General features: G+C 41.3%; 1 protein-coding gene across 1 annotated transcript in view; it reads right to left on the bottom strand.

Annotated features, from left to right (window-relative positions):
- stx18 (syntaxin 18) overlaps window positions 1-18889 on the bottom strand; it is a 28968-nt gene extending 10079 nt beyond the window's left edge. Inside the window, exons 1-2 of the mRNA XM_082177120.1 lie at window positions 18681-18889; window positions 2863-2930 (exon numbers count right to left, since the gene is read on the bottom strand). Of these exons, the coding sequence (XP_082033246.1) occupies window positions 2863-2930; window positions 18681-18851 (239 nt within the window). The 5' untranslated portion in view covers window positions 18852-18889. The remainder of the gene's footprint in view (window positions 1-2862; window positions 2931-18680) is intronic.
- Between the last annotated feature and the right edge of the window lie 2310 nt (window positions 18890-21199).

Here is a 21199-nt window from a genome sequence, read left to right as displayed (position 1 = left end):
TGGCTGATGTATATATAGATTGATGTATATATTGACTGATGTATATATTGACTGATGTATATATTGGCTGATGTATATATAGATTGATGTATATGTTGACTGATGTATATATTGGCTGATGTATATATAGATTGATGTATATATTGACTGATGTATATATAGATTGATGTATATATTGGCTGATGTATATATAGATTGATGTATATATTGGCTGATGTATATATTGACTGATGCATATATTGACTGATGTATATATAGATTGATGTATATATTGGCTGATGTATATATTGACTGATGTATATATAGATTGATGTATATATTGGCTGATGTATATATAGATTGATGTATATATTGACTGATGTATATATTGGCTGATGTATATATAGATTGATGTATATATTGACTGATGTATATATTGGCTGATGTATATATTGGCTGATGTATATATTGGCTGATGTATATATTGGCTGATGTATATATTGACTGATGTATATATTGGCTGATGTATATATTGGCTGATGTATATATTGACTGATGTATATATTGGCTGATGTATATATTGACTGATGTATATATTGACTGATGTATATATTGACTGATGTATATATTGACTGATGTATATATTGGCTGATGTATATATTGACTGATGTATATATAGATTGATGTAGTGTTGTCACGGTACCAAAATTTCAGTATTCGGTACCGATACCAGTGAAAATCCACGGTTCTCGGTACCAATTTCGGTACCAAAGCTTAATTTAGATTAAATTTACATAATTATATTAAAGTGTATATCACAAAGATGGAAACTGTAGTATTAAAAACACTTTACAATAAGATTCCATTTGTTAGATAACATTAGATAAAATGACCTAACAAAAAAAACAATAGTTATATACTGTCGCAATTATTCTCCTTTAGGGGTTAATTTAAAAAATACATTTTTAAAATCAAAAGTTAACATTATTTCTGTTAACATTATTTAATGCACAATGAATGAAGTGAACAAACATGACCAATCAAGTGTTTTGTATTAAATAACATTCACAAACATTAATTAATGTTGTAAAAATATATTGTTCACTCAATGTGTTATGTTAGATAACGCATTAAGTGATGTTAATGAATGGTATCTTATTGTAGCATTACCAAACTATACAGGAGATAAAATATGTTTTATTTGACTTGACTATACTTTTATTTAATCCAAAACTGCATTCATATTTAACTTTAAAAGGGCTTTTTAAACCTGCTAAGAGTTATCCAGCCAAGAATAAGACTAGAACTGCTTTTCTGACGGACTGATATTAATGACGGCTTTTTATTTCTCATCTCCATAAATATATCTAGTAGTAAAGCTAATGCAAGGGCTAGAAATCAATTAATAGGCCTATGTCACACTTCCTCGTCGTCATGGAGAGCGCAGTTCGCACAAGCGTTTGTACTCCTGTGGCGTCTGTCGTTGCTATGCATCCATGAACGCACATGGAAAAGCGAGCGCGCCGCTTCTATTATGAGCGCGCTTGCCTCGCGCCATTTGAAATAACGTATCTGCACGCGCAAAAACATCAGCAGCAGCACCGCCGATCGCCATCAGCGCTTTTATGAAGAGGACGCAACTGCACGCGCTTCGGGCATGCACGCGCATCAAGTACCGGGTTTGAGAAAACCTGGTACCGTGACGTTTAAAAAAAATTAGTACCGACTTGGTACCGAAGTACCGGGTCTTTTGACAACACTAGATTGATGTATATATTGACTGATGTATATATTGACCGATGTATATATAGATTGATGTATATATTGGCTGATGTATATATTGACTGATGTATATATTGATTGATGTATATATTGGCTGATGTATATATTGACTGATGTATATATTGACCGATGTATATATAGATTGATGTATATATTGGCTGATGTATATATTGACTGATGTATATATTGATTGATGTATATATTGGCTGATGTATATATTGACTGATGTATATATTGACCGATGTATATATAGATTGATGTATATATTGGCTGATGTATATATTGGCTGATGTATATATAGATTGATGTATATATTGACTGATGTATATTTAGATTGATGTATATATTGACTGATGTATAGATTGATGTATATATTGACTGATGTATATATTGACTGATGTATATATTGGCTGATGTATATATTGACTGATGTATTGGCTGATGTATATATTGGCTGATGTATATATAGATTGATGTATATATAGATTGATGTATATATAGATTGATGTATATATTGACTGATGTATATATTGGCTGATGTATATATATAGATTGAGGGATGTTTTGGTAAAAGTTTAGTTATGCTTTTAATTCATATCACATATAAATATATTTTAAATCACACATTGTTCTATAATTAATCTTATTTACAATTAAACAATTATTTATATTATATTGTAATATGTTTTCACACTGAATCTCCAAATTAATGTTGAAAAAATATATAGTATATTTGAAATATTTTGTAATGGCATAAAATGAGTAATTATAGCCACTCAACATCACAGTATAATTAAAAGCCATCATTTTAAATGTAATCACAAAGTCATAACTTTTAATTTAAAGTATCTTCACATAAACCTATTATAATTAATGTCTCATTTAGTTTCGTTTCGTTTTTTAAAGCCTATTAAATTTGACGGCTTTCAAATACACAGAAAAACCTGTAATTATTCAGTTAAAGCGAGAGCATGAGTGTGTGTGTGTGTGTGTGTGTGTGTGTGTGTGTGTGTGTGTGTGTGTGTGTGTGTGTGTGTGAGCGCGTGTGTGTGCGTGTGTGTGTCTGTTTCTGATTGTGTCTCTGAAGAGAAAGTTGTGGACCTGCCGGCGTTCACGTAATCCTTCCTGTGTTGCAGGAGAAACTCCTTCAGCTTCGAGATGTTACAAATCTGCAGAACACAGAGCAGAAACATCAGATATCACACACACACTCACACACACACACTCACACTCACACACACTCTCTGTTTGTAAAGCACTGCATCAATATTAATCCAAGAGAAACGACAGCACAAGCTGAGAGTAACACACACACACACTCACACACACACACACACACACACACACACTCACACTCTCTGTTTGTAAAGCACTGCATCAATATTAATCCAAGAGAAACGACAGCACAAGCTGAGAGTAACACACACACACACACACACACACACAGAGAGAGACTGACAGACGGAGTAAAGAGTTGTTTTTCTAACGTTGCTGAAAATGTTCTGCTAATAACAGTAATAACTGTAATTATGTAATTGCTGCAGTTGTAGAATTTGACCTGAACAGAATCACTTAATAGCGACTCAAACACACACACACACCTCAGTTCTCAGGTGAAACACACTCATGACATCAGCTAATTCTGGCGGCTGGAACAACAGCACTGTGTGGGTCAGAGGTCAGAGGTCGACTGCTGTTCACACACTCGCTTTAATGAAGCTTTGAGAAATCAAACATTCCCAGCAGAAGCTTTGAGTGTGTGTGTGTGTGTGTGATTCTTCTGAACATCTGACAGCAAGAACCAGACGGAGACACACACAATTTTAGATCACCTGACCACACACACCGACAGAGATAGACAGATAGACAGTCAGATAGACATATCTGTGTGTCAATGAATCATATTAGTGTGTCAGTGAATGAGTCAGTCTGCAGTTCCTCTCCTCACCAGCAGAGAGCAGCAGTGACCCGCCGTTATCTGTGTGTGTGTGTGTGTGTGTGTGTGTGTGTGTGTGTGTGTGTGTGTGTGTGTGTGTGTGTGTGTGTGTGTGTGTGTTCGCAGTGGGCCTGGAGGCCTTGCAGGAGGGCAGAGGGATCAATTGCTCTGGTAATTTAAGAGCCTAAAGAGCAAGTAATACCTAAACAATGAGCCCAGCGCGCGAGTGTGTGTGTGTGTGTGTGTGTGTGTGTGTGTGTGTGTGTTGGGGGCTAAAGGAGACAGTCTGCCTGGCTGCATTTAATCTCATCATCAGAGACCCTCCGTTTACCTCACAGGCTGACTCTCACACACACACACACACACACACACACACACACACAGCGAGTGTAAAGGTGGTTCTCTTTTCCTCTGCCCGTCGCCATGGAGACCTGATAGGATCACAGTGACAGGGTTCGGGTCAGTTTGGGGTTTCTGAGTTTCCACTGGAGGAATCTCTACAATACTCTCTTTATGAGCCGACAAACCGTTATGATCTCGCACTCGACTGGGCTCTGAAGCGCGGGATTAAAGGTGACTGTAGTTTAACTGAAGCGAACACACAACACACACACACACACACACACACACAAAAACAAACACACACACAAACAAACACACACACACACACACAAACACGCACGCACACAAACAAACACACGCACACACAAACAAACACACACAAACAAACACACACACAAACACACAAACAAACACACGCACACACACGCACACAAACAAACACACACACACACACACACACACACACACACACACACACACGCGCACACACAAACAAACACAAATCATGTTTCACTCTACCACGACAAAAACATGTGTTGGTAAATCATAAATATGATATAAAAACTGAAATATGAGATGAAAAGTTATCAAAACGCTATCATTTTATAAAAAGGTCAGAATTATTATCACTTAAATATCATTTTTTTAAACTGAAATTATCATTTTGACTTTTTATTGTCATAGTTGACTTGAGTAATAATTTTGGCTTAGAATTCCAACTCAAGTCATAATTGTATTTTATGAGAGTGCGTGTATGTGTGTGCGTGTGTGTTATGTGGCGCCTCCACACACTCCCCGCGCCTCACACTCCTCACGCCTCTACACACTCCTCGCGCCTCTACACACTCTCCGCACCTCACACTCCTCACGCCTCTACACACTCCTCGCGCCTCTACACACTCCTCTACACACTCCTCGCGCCTCTACACACTCTCCGCACCTCTCACTCCTCGCGCCTCTACAGACTCTCCGCGCCTCACACTCCTCACGCCTCTACATACTCCCCGCTCCTCACACTCCTCGCGCCTCTACACACTCTCCGCACCTCACACTCCTCGCGCCTCTACACACTCCCCGCGCCTCACACTCCTCACGCCTCTACATACTCCTCGCGCCTCTACATACTCCTCGCGCCTCTACACACTCCTCGCGCCTCTACACACTCCCCACACCTCACACTCCTCGCGCCTCTACACACTCCCCGCGCCTCACACTCCTCACGCCTCTACATACTCCTCGCGCCTCTACACACTCCTCGCGCCTCTACACACTCCCCGCACCTCACACTCCTCACGCCTCTACACACTCCTCGCGCCTCTACACACTCTTCGCGCCTCTACACACTCTTCGCGCCTCTACACACTCTTCGCGCCTCTACACACTCCTCGCACCTCTACACACTCTCCGCACCTCACACTCCTCGCGCCTCTACACACTCCTCGCGCCTCTACACTCTCCGCACCTCACACTCCCCGCGCCTCTACACACTCCCCGCGCCTCTACACACTCCCTGCACCTCACACTCCTCGCGCCTCTACACACTCCTCGCGCCTCTACACTCTCCGCACCTCACACTCCTCGCGCCTCTACACACTCCCCGCACCTCACACTCCTCGCGCCTCTACACACTCCTCACGCCTCTACACACTCCCTGCACCTCACACTCCTCGCGCCTCTACACACTCCCCGCACCTCACACTCCTCGCGCCTCTACACACTCTCTACACACTCCCCGCCTCTACACACTCCCCGCACCTCACACTCCTCGTGCCTCTACACACTCTCCGCACCTCACACTCCTCGCGCCTCTACACACTCCGCACCTCACACTCCTCGCGCCTCTACACACTCCCCGCACCTCACAATCCTCGCGCCTCTACACACTCCCCGCACCTCACACTCCCCGCACCTCACACTCCTCGCGCCTCTACACACTCCTCACGCCTCTACACACTCCCTGCACCTCACACTCCTCGCGCCTCTACACACTCCCCGCACCTCACACTCCCCGCACCTCACACTCCTCGCGCCTCTACACACTCCTCACGCCTCTACACACTCCCTGCACCTCACACTCCTCGCGCCTCTACACACTCCCCGCACCTCACACTCCTCGTGCCTCTACACACTCCTCGCGCCTCTACACTCTCCGCACCTCACACTCCCCGCACCTCACACTCCTCGCGCCTCTACACACTCCTCACGCCTCTACACACTCCCTGCACCTCACACTCCTCGCGCCTCTACACACTCCCCGCACCTCACACTCCTCGCGCCTCTACACACTCCCCGCGCCTCTACACACTCTCTACACACTCCCCGCCTCTACACACTCCCCGCACCTCACACTCCTCATGCCTCTACACACTCTCCGCACCTCACACTCCTCGCGCCTCTACACACTCTTCGCACCTCACACTCCTCGCGCCTCTACACACTCCTCGCGCCTCTACACACTCCGCATGCCTCTACACACTCCCTGCACCTCACACTCCTCGCGCCTCTACACACTCCCCGCACCTCACACTCCTCGCGCCTCTACACACTCCCCGCGCCTCTACACACTCTCTACACACTCCCCGCCTCTACACACTCCCCGCACCTCACACTCCTCATGCCTCTACACACTCTCCGCACCTCACACTCCTCGCACCTCTACACACTCTCCGCACCTCACACTCCTCGCGCCTCTACACACTCCTCGCGCCTCTACACACTCCGCACCTCACACTCCTCGCGCCTCTACACACTCCCCGCGCCTCTACACACTCCTCGCGCCTCTACACACTCCCCGCGCCTCTACACACTCCCCGCACCTCACACTCCTCGCGCCTCTACACACTCCTCACGCCTCTACACACTCCTCGCGCCTCTACACTCCCCGCACCTCACGCTCCTCGCACCTCTACACACTCTCTACACACTCCCCGCACCTCACGCTCCTCTACACACTCTCCGCACCTCACGCTCCTCCCGCCTCTACACACTCTCCGCACCTCACGCACCTCACGCTCCTCGCGCCTCTACACACTCTCCGCACCTCACGCTCCTCGCGCCTCTACACACTCCCCGCACCTCACGCTCCTCGCGCCTCTACACACTCCTCGCGCCTCTACACACTCCCCGCGCCTCTACACACTCCCCGCGCCTCTACACACTCCCCGCGCCTCTACACACTCCCCGCGCCTCTACACACTCCCCGCGCCTCTACACACTCCCCGCGCCTCTACACACTCCCCGCGCCTCTACACACTCCCCGCGCCTCTACACACTCCCCGCGCCTCTACACACTCCCCGCGCCTCTACACACTCCCCGCGCCTCTACACTCTCCCCGCGCCTCTACACTCTCCCCGCACCTCACACTCCTCGCGCCTCTACACTCCTCGCGCCTCTACACACTCCCTGCACCTCACGCTCCTCGCGCCTCTACACACTCCCCGCACCTCACGCTCCTCGCGCCTCTACACACTCCCCGCACCTCACGCTCCTCCCGCCTCTACACACTCTCCGCACCTCACGCCTCTACACACTCCCCGCACCTCACGCTCCCCGCGCCTCTACACACTCCCCGCGCCTCTACACACTCCCCGCGCCTCTACACACTCCCCGCGCCTCTACACACTCCCCGCGCCTCTACACACTCCCCGCGCCTCTACACACTCCCCGCGCCTCTACACACTCCCCGCGCCTCTACACACTCCCCGCGCCTCTACACACTCCTCGCGCCTCTACACACTCCCCGCACCTCACACTCCTCGCGCCTCTACACACTCCCCGCACCTCACACTCCTCGCGCCTCTACACACTCCTCACGCCTCTACACACTCCCTGCACCTCACACTCCTCGCGCCTCTACACACTCCCCGCACCTCACACTCCTCACGCCTCTACACACTCCCCGCACCTCACACTCCTCGCACCTCACACTCTTCGCGCCTCTACACACTCCTCGCGCCTCTACACACTCCCCGCACCTCACACTCTTCCCGCACCTCACACTCCTCGCGCCTCTACACACTCCCCGCACCTGACACTCTTCGCGCCTCTACACACTTTTTAGATTAAAGATTAACGCGTTAATTCCCCCAGCCCTAATATATATATATATATATATACACACACACACACACACACACACATCAGACACACATACACATATATACTACTTTTATTCAGCAAGGATGTGTTACATTGATAAAAAGTGATAGTAAAGAAGATTTATATTATTAGAAAATAATTTTATATTTTGAATAAATGCAGTTCTTTTTAACCTTTTATTCATCAAATATATTAGGCAGCAGAACTGTGTCCAACACTCATAATAAATCAGAATATTAGAATGATTTCTGAAGGATCATATTTGTATATTATAAAAAATTAGTAATGTGTCCAAACTTTTGGCCTGTACTGTATACTAGGGGTGTGACGAGACGCTTACTCCACGAGACGAGACGAGACACGAGATTAGGTTCACGAGAACGAGACAAGACGAGATTTTTACACAATTTTTAAGAAATCCTCAATGATGAAATATATGAATGGAAAATAGTCTTTTATTCAACTGAAAATCACGAAATGCAAAACAATTTAGGTGCATTTTGAAATCAACTTGTAATGAATGTTATTTTACTTCTACTTTAATGAATTATATGCAGTAAAGGACATGCAAACACTGCAAAATGTTTTGCTATAAACTCTACCGTCTGGCTTCTCCCCTGTACGATTTTTCACATGAGAAATTTAACTCTTTTCCACAAATCGAACATAAAAAACAACAACAACAAAAACAGTATAAATAAAATAAATATATAAATAACAGAAATAACACTTTAAATGAAAACAGTAAGTGTATCCATAATCAAAGTAACGTTACTGCTCTCTCAAAACTACAAGTTCAAACAGAAACAAATTTTTTCTTCAAGCATGAAAAAGAGATAAATGAACTACACAGAACAGCCTAAGATTATGGTCATGTTCTTTTTCAAGAATATAAGCATGTCGAGACCTTTGGCCAGTAACTATAGGGCTGCACAATATGAGGAAAAGCTGCGATGTGCGATTACATTAATATTGCGATGTCGATATGACTTCGATAAATATTCAAATGTGAATGTTAGCTATACTGTTCCCATGTCTTAGTGCTTTAATAGGTTATTTGCGTGATAGGTCAAATGTTTATTACCTGCCTGGTTCAGATTACGCGATTTTAGCGCGATTTTGGCACAATCCGTTTGACGTAGGGTGTCGTGGAGATTCGTAAAGGACAACGGGCGTCGGGACGCAAGATTCGATCGTTTCATTTCGTATAGTGTCATAGTGGGCGACAACCTACGCGTCTGCGATGCTTCAGGACATCACGACAGAAAGACTAGCATGTTTAATTTTTTAACGGTCCTCCACGACGTGTTGAGTATGTGAGCGAGAGTGAGTGTGCGCGAGTGAGTGAGAGTGCGAGCAACAGTGAGTGTGTGTGTGTGCGCCAGTGAGCGAGTGTGTGTGTGTGTGTGTGTGTGTGTGAGTGAGCGAGGGACAGTGTGTGCGGAGGAGTCGCCGAAATCCCAGATTTTCACCCTCACGCTCCATCACGCTGACATCACAACAACTCACGAGACAACTTTTCACCTCGACGAGAAATCTCGTCGTGTTTTAATCTCGCGAGATCTCGTATTACGTCACACCCCTACTGTATACATATATACACACATACACACACACACACATCAGACATATATATATATATATATATATATACACACATACACACACATCAGACATATATATACATATATACATACACACACACATCAGACATATTTACATATATACACACATACACACACATCAGACATATATACACACACACACACACACATCAGACATACATACACACACACATCAGACATATATACACACACACACATCAGACATACATATATACACACACACACACATCAGACATACACACACACATCAGACATATACATATATACACACACACATCAGACATATACACACACACACACACACACACACACACACATCAGACAGACATACATACACACACACATCAGACATATATACACACACACACACACATCAGACATACATATATACACACACACACACATCAGACATACACACACACATCAGACATACACACACACACATCAGACATATATACATACACACATACACACACACATCAGACATATATACACACTGTTGGCGCACATTTAAGTCGTTTTTGCACGCGTGATTACCGGCGTGCTGTTTCCTTGTAGCTTAAAATATAAATAATACACTTTCAAAACTGTGAACTTAAAGTTGGATATATCAATCCATTTAATAAAATAACAAAAAACATAAACAATTCAGTCTACAATTCGCCGTGTCTCACGGCTCACGCATGGGTTTCACGGTCAAAAACCATATGCCTCGCTGTACGCCACACCTGCACTAATTAACCCCAGTGTTAAATAGACCTGTGGCAGAAACAGCGCCATGCCATGGCATTACTCAGAATGGCTCCAACACAACCGGCCCCTAATTGTTCATGGCACTTCAGGACATAACAATTATAAACATATTCATGTATGGAGACATTCATACAACAAAAAACATTTTGCAATAAAAATAATAATCAAATAAACAAACAAATAAACCCCTCCTTTGGTGTATTCGTTCACTTTTATATTGACTGCTCTACCAATAGTCCTAGTTTTGTAACTGGTCTTTCAATTACATTTGTTTTGGTTTTGATTTGCACAGATCTAACTAGGCCTGATTTGTCTGGAAAGCATTTAATAATCCTTCCAATTATCCAAGAATTTCGGGGTGCTGTAGCATCTGCAATAAAAACAATATCTCCTGCTGTAAGATTACGTTTTGTTTTGTTCCACTTTTGTCTTTTCTGTAGAGTAACAAGATACTCTTTTGTCCACCTCTTCCAGAATAAATCTGAAAGATACTGAGCCTGTTTACATCTTCGTCTTACGTATTGGTCCTTTTCATCAAACAGACCTGGGGGCAAAACTGGCTTCCTTTTCAAAGTAAGAAGATGATTAGGTGTTAGTGGCTCTAAATCGTTAGGATCCTCAGAAACTCTCGTAAGTGGTCTATCATTTAAGATTGCTTCAGCTTCGCATAAGACTGTAACTAAGGTTTCATCGGTTAAAGTCTGTAGATGTAACACAGATACCAAGACCTTCCTGACCAGTCTGATCATGCTTTCCCAAGCACCGCCATGATGGGAAGCTGCAGGTGGGTTGAACGTCCACTTGATGTTATCATGAATTAGAGCTTTCTCAATTGATTTGTGGTTTAATTCTGCAATTGCTCTTTTTAGTTCCTTTTCTGCACCTGTGAAATTTGTGCCATTGTCGGAGCGAAAGTGTGCTACAGGTCCTCTTCTGCATATGAATCGACGAATAGAACTGATGTAGGAGTCTGTGTCTAAGGAGTGTGCCACTTCTAAATGAATAGCCCTGCTAGCCATGCATGTAAAGATAACCCCATAGCGTTTCACATAAGAACGTCCTTGTTTTACCTCAATGGGCCCGAAATAGTCCACTCCCACGTTAGTAAATGGAGGTAAGTCTGGAGTAATCCTTTCTTTGGGCAGATCAGCCATTTTTTGATCGCACAATTTTCCTTGGTGACGTCTGCAAAAAGCACAATTTGACAAGATTTTCCTTGCTGCTGCATTGGCATGAGTGACCCAGAACTTTTCTCTCAATTTGGAAAGGATGTAATTTCTCCCACCGTGCCTTGTCTGTTCATGAATATTTTTAAGAATTAACATGGAGATGTGCTGATCTTTACACAGGATGACTGGATGTTTGCTCTCTTCGGGCATTGCAGTCCTGGACAATCTTCCACCAACTCTTACCAGTCCATCCTCCAGAACAGGATTAAGCTTGTAGATAGGGCTACACCCTTTTACAGGTTTTCCTGTAGTTAGTGCACAAATCTCGGTGTCAAATCTTTCTCTCTGACAGAACTGAAGGATAGCTTTTTCTGCTGCTAATAGATCCTCAGTTGATACACGTTCACGTTTCAATGACTTTCTGACTTCCAATATTTTCTTGTTAACATCAAGATTAGGCATTCCATCTTTCACAAGTTGCTTCCTTCTTTGACTCAACTCCAATAGAGTCTTTTTTACCTCGAGTAACCATGCAACTGCGACCTTCAACCTTTTCCAGTCAGAGAAATAGGTGATGAGTTGGCTGGTCGCATTATCCTCTTGAATGGTTATTTTGTTTGTAGAGATCTCCATTTTGACCTCTGGATCATCCTCCTCCAATGTGGGCTCTACTTCATACTGTAACCATGTTTCTCTTGCTCTCCACAGGAATTCTGGACCTGATAGCCACATTTTGCTGTCCAGAAGCTTATGGACTGTCAGTCCTCTAGATGCGTCATCTGCAGGATTTTGTTTTGTGTGAACATACCGCCACTGTGCTGGGTCTGAATCTTCCCTAATGATGGCTATTCTGTTGGCCACAAATGTTCTAAACCTTTTGTTTTCATTGATGATGTACTTCAAGACTGTACTACTATCAGTCCAGAAACAGGATTCTGACAAAGAAAGCTGTAACTCTGATTTTACCATCTTGTCCACCCGAACAGCCAAAACAGCAGCAGTGAGTTCCAAACGAGGAATGGTTACAGGTTTAAGAGGTGCCACTCTGGACTTTCCAAGAAGAAATGAAACATGAACTTGACCTGCTTTGTTCTGTAACCTCAGGTAAGTTACCGTGCCATATCCCCTTTCGCTGGCATCAGCAAAGTGATGTAACTGGGCATGGACTGGTGTTCCAAAGTCGTGTGGTTTCAAGCACCTACTCACTCTGAACTCTGAGATCTCTTTCAGGTCAGTTAACCATTTTATCCATTGCTGTTTTAATGTTTGTGGAATTTCTTCATCCCAGCCATAATTCCTTCTGCACAACTCTTGTAATATGTGCTTAGCTGGAAGAAGGACTGGCGCAACGTACCCTAAGGGATCGTACACTGAACTAGTGACCGATAGAATCCCTCGTCGTGTTTGCATCCGTTTTTTGCAGTTCACATGGAAGTTAAACTTGTCATTTTCCAGACACCAATGTAGCCCCAATGCTCTTTCAACTGGAAGTTGGTCTATATCCAAATTGAGTTCACTCACACTTTTAGAATGTTCTTTCTCAGGAATTGTTTCAAGGACTTTGCGACTGTTACTTATCCACTGTGTAAGATGAAACCCTCCTTTCTGGCAAAGGTCAGCCAGGTCATGGACGATCTTTACTGCTTTCTGCACAGACGGTGAGCTTTTCAGACAATCATCCACATAGAAATTTCTATGTACTGTGTCAATTACTTCATCTGAATAATTCTTCCGATTGTCGTCTGCAGTCTTCCTTAAAGCATAACATGCACAACTAGGCGACGACACTGCTCCAAAGAGATGTACAGTCATTCTGTATTCTTCTACTTGCTTGCACAGATCTCCATTAGGCCACCACAGGAATCGTAGAAAGTCTTTGTCTTCCTCAGCCACTCTAACTTGATAGAACATAGATTTCACATCAGACATAAAAGCAACTGGTTCTTGCCTGAATCGTAGAAACACTCCTATTAAGGAATTTGTGAGGTTCGGACCCTGCAGAAGTTGTTCATTCAGAGAAGTTCCTTTAAACTTAGCTCCACAATCGAAAACAACTCGCAACTTGCCCTTTCGTGAGTGATATACTCCATGATGAGGAATATAGAACAGGTTATCTTCTCCACAACGCAATTCATCCTGTGGTACTATTTCTGCATAGCCACTACTGATGACATTTTCAAGAAAGCTTGTGTATTCTTGATGGAACTTCTCATTTCTTTCCATTTTCCTTTTTAGTCCAATGAGGCGCTGTTGAGCAATACAACGATTGTTTGGCAGAGTAACCTCTTGGGCTTTGAATGGCAACTTTAAACTGTAATGTCCGTCCTTTAACTTTACAGATTGGTCCATTATTTCAATAAATCTTGCCTCTTGCCTTGACATTTCTTCTTTGTCGTCTGCGATTTTTTCATTGAAGTCACTTTGGTACTGCTTCTCCAATAGCAGCTGAAGTGATTCTACAGATAATCGGTTTACAGTAACAGTAGGATAACCAATGTCATTCATGTTGTCTTTGGAATCCTTTCCTAAGCCATTGATCACCCACCCTAATAGGGTTTTAACAGCAAAGGGACCCTCACCTTGGCTATTCACAATGTCCCATGGTTCTAGCAACTTTGAAGCATTAGTACCTATTAATAACTCCACGTTAGCATCAATTTCAGGGATTTCAATGTGATCAAGGTAAGGCCACTGAGTAATGTCCTCTTGTTTTATGATGTTTGCTGTATCAACTGGCATCGTTTTCTGTGTGTAAACATCTGGAAGACTGTAGTACCTTGTTCCATTAAGGCTTGCTACTTCAAGTCCATTTACAATGTAGGTTGACACTGATGTTCTTGGGCTCATCGTTAACAAACATATTTTTGACTTTGTCCCAGTGAGATTAAGTCTACGCATAAGAGCTTCAGAGCAGAATGTGGATGTTGAGCCATTGTCCAGAAAAGCATAAGTCTGAATGACCTTGTTGCCTTTTTGTGCTTTTACCTGAACTGGGAGGATGGAGAGCATTCCACTACTACCGGCCCTGGTCTGGCTCCCAAATGTCTGAGCTGACACAAGTGTATGGTTTACAGCTGGTTTAGGTTCATAGATGTTACCGCTGATGTTCATCGATTTGTCTTCTTGTTTGACGTAAATGTGTAAAGCTGTTGGATGGCTCTGTTTGCATTTTTTACAGGTTTTACGCTTATCGCAATTTTTGCTCAAATGCCCAATGTTGAGACACCCAAAACATACCCCTTTTTCCTTTAAGAAGTTGATCTTTTCACGATGTTTGTTCTTTGCAAATCGTTGACACTCATCCATACTGTGATCTTGTAAACAGAATAAACAATTGATGCTGATGTTGTGGTCTCTTGGTTTACCTTCTTGTGTGTCCTTGTGTTGCACTTTGCTAACAGCACAGATGTTTGTAGCAAAGTTATCTCGCTTCAACTTAGACTTGGCTGTATACACATCCCTTTTAACCTGCTTTTCTCTTTCAGTAGTTTGAATATCACCAAAAATAGGATCAGACAAGATTTTGACTTGATATTCCACAAATTGTACAACGTCTTTAAAGTTAGGTCTGCGGAGGTGTCGCTCCCGAATATCACATGCAGAACTTCTAAATTTTTCCCTCAATTTAAAAGGAAGTTTTGAAACAATAATTTTGAGGTTAGCCGGCAAGTCCAGCTCTTTCATGTCCTCCAAATCTGACATTGCATTATAGCATCCACGTAAAAATAATGCATAATCCTGTAGTAACAAAACACTTTCAGGCTTCACCACAGGCCAGTTGAGAACCTTTCCCATATATGCTGCTGTAATCTTGGTTTCATTACCGAAGTGTTCACGTAGGAGAGCTTTAGCGGTTTCAAAGCCTCTCTCCGCACTCATATGTAAACAGCTTTGCACAAGGTCATGAGGGCGCCCCCTGGTGTACCTTTCTAAAAAATACATGCAATCACCTTTAGATGCAGCTTTCTCCTCCACACAATGCTTAAAGGCTTGCATGAACATTTCGAACTTCAGTGGATCACCTTCAAAAACAGGTATTTGTCTTGGTGGCAGTTGGCTTGCTTTGTGTTGTTGTAAGAGCAGCTCGGATATTTCATTTTGCCTTTGCAAAATCTGTTGTGTAGAATTGTCATCAACTGCATGTGCAACATTAGCAGTGGATCTTGCAACTGCAACAGGTAAATTTTTACTACTCATCAACCTGGTAGATTTCTCAAACTTTACATCAGAAATGTCAGATTTTTCTTTCAATTTTTGCTTCTCAAAGTAAGATTCCATACCATCCTGATCTGAAAATGTTTGCAGTACTGCCAACTCTGCATCTGAGGCTTCAATCTCAGCATCTATTTCCACTTGTTCCAGTTTTTTACGTATTGACTCCGCCTCCTCTTCCAATTCATGCTTCTTTTTTAATGCTGCTGCACGTGCTATGAGTGCAGCTTTCTTGGCTTTTGCTTGTGCATGTGCAACTTCCAATGCAACTTTGCTTGATCGACTTGATCTTTCACTGGTGCTGCTTTTAGTGCATGATGATGTTTCAACATTTGATACACTGTCCGTTGGCTTTATATCATCCACAAGGGAAACAGTTTCAGTAGTACCATTTGTACTCTTAAAATTATTTTCTACACACTGGCAAAATTCATTCACACTTAAAAGCTTTGCTTTGAACCAGGTTTCATGCTTTTCTTTTTCATCCGCAGGTAGCAACTCAAGCAGCTTGTTATGTGCAACTTTTGCTTCTTTAATCAAGGCTTGATATTTGCTGAAGCTACTTTTTATTTCAGTTTTATAACCAGACTGACATATTAAACCCTGAACAGTTTGTATTATGTTGGCAGCTTTACTTAATTTAGATTTTCTTAACGTCTCTAAGTCACTTAGTTTAGAAAGCAGTGCTTTTGCTGTCAGTTTTATAGATCTTTTCCTCACAGAGGCTTCATCCTCATTAACTTTTTGTAAGTCAGCTGAAACCACCTTTGTTACCTCAGTACTTTGACTATTTTCATCCATTTTACCTCGTTTTTAAATCAACAACCCAAAAACAACAGCAATATTTCAAAATATCATGGAAACGAGCATCAGAATTAGAATTAAAGCATAAACACTTTCATCATTTTTTTTTTTTTTTTTGACACAAATGTCTCTTATTTCAAGTCCTCGTTTGAAAATGTCAAGTTCAATAAATCAAATGTCAATGCATTGTGCTCTTGTCACTCTTGCCGTTTACACTTTAGTAACTGCAGGCAGTTCTGGTTCATGTGTCTTCTTACGTGTGTGTGTTATCTGCTCATACCTCATTTACTCGTGCAGGTCCAACAGAACTTTCCTTCACTTGGTGATGTGTCCAATCCTCACTGACCAATGCGAGAACGCTCACCAACCTCCGTCGTGACCGTGTCCGGACAGCCACACCATCCACTGTGAGGCTCAAAGCGTCCGTCATCCGCTACCGATCACCGCTCATCCGTCACCGACCTCCGCCCATCATCACTGCCTCACTGTCCAGTGTGAGACCCGCTGCGCCAGTAGTATAGGCCTACTATATCCAATGCACGCGCCAGCGTTTCCACTCAGCCGATCGCCGTCAAAGACAAGGTGCTCACACCGCACAAGGATCGTGTCGTTAAAACTTGATCAGTCTTTTTCTCTTACAGAGGAGGTTTTTGATTAATTGTTGGCGCACATTTAAGTCGTTTTTGCACGCGTGATTACCGGCGTGCTGTTTCCTTGTAGCTTAAAATATAAATAATACACTTTCAAAACTGTGAACTTAAAGTTGGATATATCAATCCATTTAATAAAATAACAAAAAACATAAACAATTCAGTCTACAATTCGCCGTGTCTCACGGCTCACGCATGGGTTTCACGGTCAAAAACCATATGCCTCGCTGTACGCCACACCTGCACTAATTAACCCCAGTGTTAAATAGACCTGTGGCAGAAACAGCGCCATGCCATGGCATTACTCAGAATGGCTCCAACACACACACACACACACACACATCAGACATATATACACACACACACACACACACACATCAGACATATATACACACACACACACACACATCAGACATATATACACACACACACACACACACACACACACACACACACACAAGACATATATACACACACACACACACACACACACACATCAGACATACATACATACACACATACATACATCAGACATATATACACACACATATATACACACACACACACACATCAGACATATATACACACACACACACACACACACACACACATCAGACATATATACACACACACACACACACACACACACACAAGACATATATACACACACACACACACACACATCAGACATACATACATACACACATACATACATACACACACACACATCAGACATACATATATACACACACACACACATCAGACATATATACACACACATATATACACACACACACACACACACATCAGACATACATACATACACACATACATACACACACATCAGACATACATATATACACACACACACACATCAGACATATATACACACACACACACACACATCAGACATACATATATATACACACACACACACACACATCAGACAAACATATATACACACACACACACACACACACACATCAGACATATATACACACATACACACATACATACAAACACATACACACACACACACACACACACACACACACACACACACACACATACACATACACATACACATACACATACACATACACATACACATACACATACACACACACACACACACACACATCAGACATATATACACACATACACACATACATACATACACACACACACACACACACACACATACACATACACATACACACACACACACACACACACACACACACACACACACACACACACACACACACACACACACACACACACACACACACACACACACACACACACACACACACTTGTTTATCTCACCACTTCTCTAGCTCTGCTGCTGAAGCTGTCTCTGTCTCTCTCCTTCTGCCTCGGTCTCTTCGCAGCGCTGGGTTCGTCTCTGTTGTTCGACTCGATCAATCCAAGCGCTTTATTGCGCGTTTTCACTGTTTTCACGCTCGCTTTGAATAATAATGTTATATCGGCAGCCATGACTGACACGTCGACGCGATGACGTCATCCACCAGCGACACGCGCGCACAGACCGGAAGCAGTCAGACTGGGGAAACGTTTAAAGAAAAATTAGATTAAAATAAACTGATTAAAATAAATAAATGTAAATGTAGAATGTATTTTAAATAATAAATAAATAATAAATATTTTGATTAGGATAAATTATATAATTAATAAACAACTAAATACAATTTGATTGATTTTTGTTTGATTTGACTTAAATAACTAATGCATTAGATTAAAATAAATATAAGAGGATCTAAATAAATACGTAAAATATTATTTAAATAAATTGTGATTTAAATAAATAAATAAAAATATAAAAAAGTAAAATAAATAACTTTGATAAAATGAAATAAATAAAACTTGATTTAAATAAATAAAATAAGAAAAGCGGTGTAAACAATGAAAAAATAAATAAATGAAATTTGACTTGAATAAATATATAAATAAAAATAAAAACAATTTGATTAAAAAAATGAATAGAATAGTGAGTAGAAAAAACGTTTACATTTTAACATTTACTCATCAAACATTATTCCTCAACATGAATAAAAACAGTCAAATGCAAACTCAGAATATTACGCAAACCTGAAATATGAAATATGTTAAATTACACAAATGTACTTTATGCATTTAATTCAATGTTTTTTTTATTTATTTTTTTTTGTTTTTTTATTTACAATATGTCATATAAACTTGAACTTAAATTTACATCAAGAATCGCATTAAAACAGTACACCTCACATGTCAAGTAAGAAAAAAATTAAATACAAAAATACAAAAATAAATACAAAAATAATAATTACAGGGGGTGACAAAACAACATAGTGCTTCAAGCGTGTTTAAGAACATAGGATTGTAAACTCAAAGAGCAAGAGACTCTGACATTGTTTCATATAACTCATTTATGGACTGGTTTTCTTCCGATAACACCTTTAGAGATGCTATATCATTTTTAATTTCATTCTTAAAACAGTTTATGTTGGGCTTGCTGTTGTTCCACTTATTTTTGTGTATATGATACTTTCCCATAATGAAAATAATGTTCACCATTTTAGATACCTTTTTTGACACACCATCCATATATATCATCACTTGAAATTTGTTAAACAAAGAGTTGTTGATCCCAATATTTAACCATCGATAAACATCCTTCCAAAACCCCATTGTGACTGAACAAGAGAAAACAAGGTGTTCAGTTGTTTCGTGTTCTGTCATACAAAAAACACACGGATTAACTTCAAAATTGAACCTTTTCCTTTGGGTTTCAGCAGCAGGATAAATATTATTTATTAATTTGAACTGAATTTCTTTTACCTTGGGTGAAATTGGCCATTTAAGATAGCTACAACTAGTCTTTGTTAATGTAACTTGATCATCTGTTATGCTTTTTGATATCATAGAATAGTTTTTCTTTAAACACACTTCCAAGTATTTTGTTATTACATTTTCTTTCTCCAAATTTCAATTCACCAATTTTTTATTCAGGAAGTTTAACAGTCACATTTGAGTTTGTGAGGATACTTTTAATCATGAATTTTAAGGGAAGTGGAATAGCTCTACTGATATGGTTAAATTCTCTATAAGAGCATTTCAAATTAAACTTATCGACAAAGGAATTAAACTGCAACAGACTGCCATTATTATCCATCAAGTCCGTAACATATAGAACATTTTTATCGTACCATTCTTGTTTAAATAGTGTCTTTCTGTTAATTAATATGGTTCTATTATTCCACAAGGTGGACCTATGCGGTGTGAAGTTGTGCGTGAACATCATTTTCCAGTAGAGCAGTATTTCTTTATGAAAGTCAGACAGTTTGATTGGTAGGGCATAAAGAGATTGACAAGGATATACTAATTTTGATAAACCTTCTGCTTTTGTTAATAAGATTCTACCAAGAATAGAGAGATCTCTCATGAGCCGATGATTAAGAGATTTTTTCATACTCTCTATTTTCCCTTCAATGTTTAGTTGTTCTCTCTTATTTCTATCTTTAGACATTATTAATCCTAGGTATTTTAGTTCAGTTTTGACAGGTATGGAGTCTAGATTTGTCTCAGCACATGGATGAAGACATAGTATTTCACATTTTTTCAGGTTTAGACATAATCCTGAAGCTTTGGAAAAAACTGATATTATATCTAGGGCTTTTCCAATTAAAGATTTATCTTTTAAAAAGATTACTGTGTCATCTGCAAATTGGCTTATTCGATATTCGTAATCGAAAATGGTGATTCCTTTAATTTGAGGGTGATTTACGATTAGATATGCTAGCATTTGTGTACATAAAATAAATAATTTCGGTGAAATAGGACAACCT

This window comes from Leuciscus leuciscus, assembly GCF_965113295.1.
Source record: "Leuciscus leuciscus genome assembly, chromosome: 8".
In the NCBI taxonomy this organism is placed as follows: Eukaryota; Metazoa; Chordata; class Actinopteri; order Cypriniformes; family Leuciscidae; genus Leuciscus; species Leuciscus leuciscus.
The sequence above is the reverse complement of the archived record's forward strand: the minus strand, read 5'-3'. Positions and strand labels throughout refer to the sequence as shown.